Raw genomic sequence first — 5,118 nt, 5'->3', positions numbered from 1 at the left:
CTAAATAATGTCTCAATAATACCACCAGTTTTCTTTCTGTCTGTTCTTGCAAACCCCTTTGTAAGGAAAAAAAAAAACCCCAAAAATATAAGATCCCAAAAATAGAAAGTAAACAAAGAGATTATATTTGTCAAGAAACGTTATAATGAGACAGGAAAGAAAGCAAAATCACTCGCCGGAAATTGATTATCAAATTCAAACTCCGGCTGACTTGCAGCCATGACATTTTTTTCCCTTTTCGTGACTCCTCCAAATACTTGTTTCTTGACTTCTCCTCTCTTTCTTTCCTTTCAATAAAAGAAAAGGAAAAAAGAAAAACCCTCCTGTTTTTGTACATCTGGCCATGACTGAGCAATGCATGCAAGAGTGTGGAAGAGAGAGTGTCTTAAATACTAGAGAGAGAGAGAAAGAGCCCCAGACTGACTCCCTTCTCTCCTTCCATAGACTTTCCCTCGAATTTGGTGACTCAGAATTTGAAAGCCCACAAGGCTGATCCTCTTTAAAACCCCACTCACCATCAGTTACATACATTTCCACAAGTGAACTAAGCGATATACTACTTGCTACTTACTATACACTCCTACACCCTAGTAAGGTAACAGTACCATACTAGTTCTCGACTAGTGTTTTAGTGGGGTGTTATTGGTTTTTTAGAGAGAGAGGGGGGGAGGGGGGTGGGGGGGAGTTGGGGAGGCTAAATTTGTGCCCAAGATTTAATCTTTTTGTGTTTTTTGAAAAATCTCTCTCTCCCCTTAACTCACTCTCAAATCATGGCAAATTCTTTGACATTCCAGCTGTTTCTCTCCTTGTGATATGATGTGTTAGTGGCCTTTTCAGGCCTTCAAAAACCAAACGCTTAAACCCCTCTCAACTTCTCCTCAAGCCCAAGAAAATAAAAAATCATGAAGTCCTTTTTTTCTTTGTACTCTACAGAAATGTTATGGTAGCCATGGATAGGAATGGTATATAGCATGGGCTATTATTCTTGAAAGATTCTTTCTTTGCGGTATAGAGGACTGCCTGATAGCTTCTTCATCTTCTACTTTCTGTTGTTGTTTATAAAGAAAGACCTTTTCTTTTGGGAAAAGAATGGATTATGGCAGTGCTGGAGGAGGAAGTGGTGGTGGTGGTGGCGGGGACCATGATTCCTCTGACCCTCAAAGGAGGAAGAAGCGTTATCACCGCCACACTGCTCACCAGATTCAGAAGTTGGAATCGTAAGCACTCTTTGACATTGCAATCTCTTTGTTTTTGTCAATCATGCATTTCTCTGATAATTAGTGCTGTTGCTTCTCGGGGACATGTGACGTGTGTGTAATGTTGCTTGTAAGTATCGGTCTTTTTGGGTTGTTGATACTTTTCTTTTTTTGCTGCTGCTGCTGCTGTTTGTACTGTGTGGGAATGAAGAATGTTTAAGGAGTTTCCACACCCAGATGAGAAACAAAGGTTACAGTTAAGTAGAGAGTTGGGTTTGGCACCAAGACAGATCAAGTTTTGGTTCCAAAACAGGAGGACCCAGATGAAGGTGAATTAAAGATTATCATTTTGCTTGTCTCTTTGTTTTGTTTTAAATTGAATTTTGTTGAGACAATTAAAAGGTTGTTTTGTTGTTGTTGGAAAATGATCCAGGCTCAACATGAAAGAGCAGATAACAGCTCTCTTAGAGCTGAGAATGATAAGATCCGGTGTGAGAATATAGCCATTAGAGAGGCGCTCAAGAACGTTATTTGCCCCTCTTGTGGGGCTCCTCCTGTTACGGAGGATTCCTATTTTGATGAACAGAAATTAAGAATCGAGAATGCTCAATTGAAAGAAGAGGTTTGCTTCTGTGTTTTGAGTTCCCTCTATCTTTGCATTTTTTTTATTTTAATTGTTCCATGCATAATTTGTGGAATATTTTGCTAAATTTTGGTTGATGTGTGTTATATGGTTGTTGCAGCTTGATAGAGTTTCTAGCATTGCTGCTAAATACATAGGGAGACCAATTTCCCAACTCCCTCCGGTGCAACCTGTTCACATATCTTCATTGGATTTATCAATGGGGAATTTTGGTGGCCAAGGTCTTGGTGGTCCTGCACTTGATCTTGATCTTGATCTTGATCTTATCCCGACTAATTCAAATTTGGCTTTTCAACCGCCTGGCATTTCGGACATGGACAAGTCTCTCATGACTGCTGTTGCTGCAAACGCTATGGAGGAACTGTTGAGGCTTTTGCAAGCTAATGAACCTTTATGGATGAAATCGTCCACTGACGGGAGAGATGTTCTTAATCTCGATAGCTACCAAAGGATCTTTCCAAGGGCTATGAATCACTTAAAGAATCCCAATGTTCGAATTGAATCATCCAGAGATTCAGGTGTTGTTATCATGAATGGTGTAGCCTTGGTTGACATGTTTATGGATTCAGTAAGTCTTTTTCTTAGTCTCTAACGATAAATATTTTTGGACCCCCAAAATATCTTACTTATTAAGGGTGTCACTGAGTGTCGTCACTGATTGGAGCTTGCAGAACAAGTGGGTCGAATCATTTCCCACCATCGTGTCTGTGGCAAAGACCATTGAAGTCATTTCATCTGGAATGTTGGGTAATCACAGCGGTTCCTTGCAACTGGTAAAGAAAAGGAGCTTTAAAATTCTTTCCTTTTTTGTTTCAGCTTTTGCTTGAAGAATGATTTATCATATGAAACATGCTTCTTGCAGATGTATGAAGAGTTGCAGGTGCTTTCACCCCTGGTTCCAACTCGGGAATTCTGTATCCTCCGGTATTGTCAGCAAATTGAGCAAGGCTTGTGGGCAATTGTTAGTGTTTCATATGATATTCCACAGTTTGCTTCCCAATTTCAATGTCACAGGCTTCCCTCTGGATGCTTGATTCAGGATATGCCTAATGGATACTCAAAGGTTGTCTAGTTGCTCCTGAGAATTTCATTATGTGATTACTTTGGTGTTTCAATTTCAAAATAGTGAAAGTCGTAGAATTATTTTTCGCACATAGTTACTCACCTGAAGTGCGAAACAGGTTATTTGGGTGGAACATGTAGAGATAGAAGACAAAGCCCCAACCCACCAGCTTTATAGGGATCTCATTCACAGCGGTATGGCCTTTGGAGCAGAACGGTGGCTTGCTACACTGCAAAGGATGTGTGAAAGGGTGGCATGTCAAATGGTGTCAGGAAGTTCAACTCGAGATCTTGGAGGAGGTCAGTCTAGTGCCATAATCACATCCTTCTATTTCTTAATCACGAGATTAACTGGATATTTCATTTTCCAGTAATTCCATCACCAGAAGGTAAGAGAAGTATGATGAAACTTGGCCAACGAATGGTCAGCAGTTTCTGTTCTAGCACAAGCACATCTAACAGCCACCGATGGAGCACACTATCCGGGTTGAATGACGTTGGAGTTCGAATTACACTCCATAAGAACACGGATCCTGGCCAGCCTAATGGTGTAGTTCTAAGTGCGGCGACTACATTTTCGCTTCCAGTATCTCCTCAAAATGTCTTCAATTTCTTCAAGGATGAAAAGACTCGACCACAGGTAACATCGATTTTGAAATTGAAAGTGGAATGATTCATGGCATGTTCAATTCATCGATTTTGAAATTAAAATGTTTCTGATATTTTGCCTTTGGTTTTGATACTTCTTTAGTGGGATGTTCTCTCTAGTGGCAATGCAGTCCAAGAAGTTGCCCATATTGCAAATGGGTCCCATCCTGGGAACTGCATATCTGTTCTTCGAGTAAGGCTACCTCAGTTTGCCTCTCTCTCAATCTTTTATAGCGAATCGTTTCACTTTATGAAGTAAAATGCATGCTTAATGACTTTAATCACTCTATAATATTCTGCAATAGGCCTACAACACTAGCCAGAACAATATGTTAATACTTCAAGAGAGCTGCATCGACTCATCAGGTTCACTTGTAGTCTATTGCCCTGTCGATCTACCAGCCATCAACATAGCAATGAGTGGGGAGGACCCTTCCTATATACCTCTTCTGCCATCAGGATTCACCATTTCACCTGATGGTTATCCTGACCAAGGAGATGGTGCATCCACAAGCTCTAATACACAAGGACGCATGGCTAGGTCGAGTGGTTCACTAATCACAGTAGCTTTTCAAATATTAGTTAGCAGCTTGCCATCTGCTAGACTGAACCTGGAGTCAGTGAATACCGTTAATAGCCTTATTGGAACCACCATCCAGCAAATTAAGGCTGCCTTGAGTTGTCCTGGTTCCTGATGACCTGATTCTGCTACTGCAAACACAACTTGTTCCTTTCTCTCTACCAACTTTAAATATGGAGATCGGAAAAAATTGAAAGTCTTGTGTTTGCTGGTAGTATTCAATGTGGGAGAAAAGTATTGGGGTTAGTTGGGACCTTGAATGCCCTCTCATCAAGAACCAAGATGCTCATTTACTGCTGCTGCTGCTAATGCCTGTTTTTGCTGCCATAATTCATTACTCTCTACACCACCCAAATTTTATTTATTTTTTTACAAGCCCTTTTTTTGGATTTTGCAAAAATTTACGCTGGAAGAGTAGTCATTTAAGAGGGAGTCAAGAACGCACCATCCATGTCTTTCTTGCTTAGAAGGGGTAGTAATGAAACTGCCATCCTTTCCTTGCAATCTTTCTGTCATTACCACCCCAACTCAGCTAGAAAAAAAAATTTGTGGTTCGGGTATTGACTTCCGTTCATGTACTTGCAATCTATCTATCCATATAAATGCTCTCTCTCTCTCTCTCTCGGCTATAATAAAACTCTCTTAAATGGTGTATGTACGTGGTTGTGCATGAAGAGAGCCCTGAGGGCCGTGGTGCAGCCATTGAGATGGTTCTGATAGCTATCGTGCTTGATATCAATGTTGGGCTCCATTTCTAAAGAATATTTTAAATGTATTAGAATAATATTAAAAACATTTTTTTAAAAAAATATTTTTAATATTAGTATATAAGACCATAGAAAAATATCAAAATAAAATTAATTTTAAATAAAAAAATAAAATTTTAAAACGAAAAGAAAAGGAAATGAAAAAGAATGATGTTTATCTGCATTCGCCTTGCATTTTCTGGTGGAGAGGATTTCCATTTGATTGACATGAGCACAGAACCC

At 39.8% G+C, this 5,118-nt stretch overlaps 1 protein-coding gene across 1 annotated transcript; it reads left to right on the top strand.

Annotated features, from left to right (window-relative positions):
• The first annotated feature begins 712 nt into the window (after positions 1-712).
• On the top strand, positions 713-4,747 carry LOC133678476 (homeobox-leucine zipper protein HDG11-like). Its single transcript, XM_062100781.1, has 10 exons — positions 713-1,217; positions 1,408-1,525; positions 1,630-1,818; positions 1,940-2,407; positions 2,511-2,612; positions 2,702-2,902; positions 3,021-3,201; positions 3,273-3,541; positions 3,653-3,742; positions 3,855-4,747. Exons 1-10 carry the CDS (start codon positions 1,090-1,092, stop codon positions 4,242-4,244), a joined length of 2,136 nt encoding a protein of 711 aa, XP_061956765.1. The 5' UTR covers positions 713-1,089; the 3' UTR covers positions 4,245-4,747.
• Positions 4,748-5,118: the final 371 nt, after the last annotated feature.

The sequence above is a fragment of the Populus nigra genome, chromosome 18 (genome assembly GCF_951802175.1).
Source record: "Populus nigra chromosome 18, ddPopNigr1.1, whole genome shotgun sequence".
NCBI lineage: Eukaryota > Viridiplantae > Streptophyta > Magnoliopsida > Malpighiales > Salicaceae > Populus > Populus nigra.
Note: the sequence above shows the minus strand (reverse complement) of the source record. Positions and strands in the feature narration are given on the sequence as shown.

Excerpts from the sequence above, each read along its gene's own strand:
- LOC133678476 (XM_062100781.1), top strand. The coding sequence starts at position 1,090 with ATGGATTATGGCAGTGCTGGAGGAGGAAGTGGTGGTGGTGGTGGCGGG. Across the intron at positions 2,408-2,510 it reads TTGACATGTTTATGGATTCA|AACAAGTGGGTCGAATCATT; the intron begins GTAAGTCTTTTT and ends TGGAGCTTGCAG. Across the intron at positions 3,202-3,272 it reads AACTCGAGATCTTGGAGGAG|TAATTCCATCACCAGAAGGT; the intron begins GTCAGTCTAGTG and ends TTCATTTTCCAG.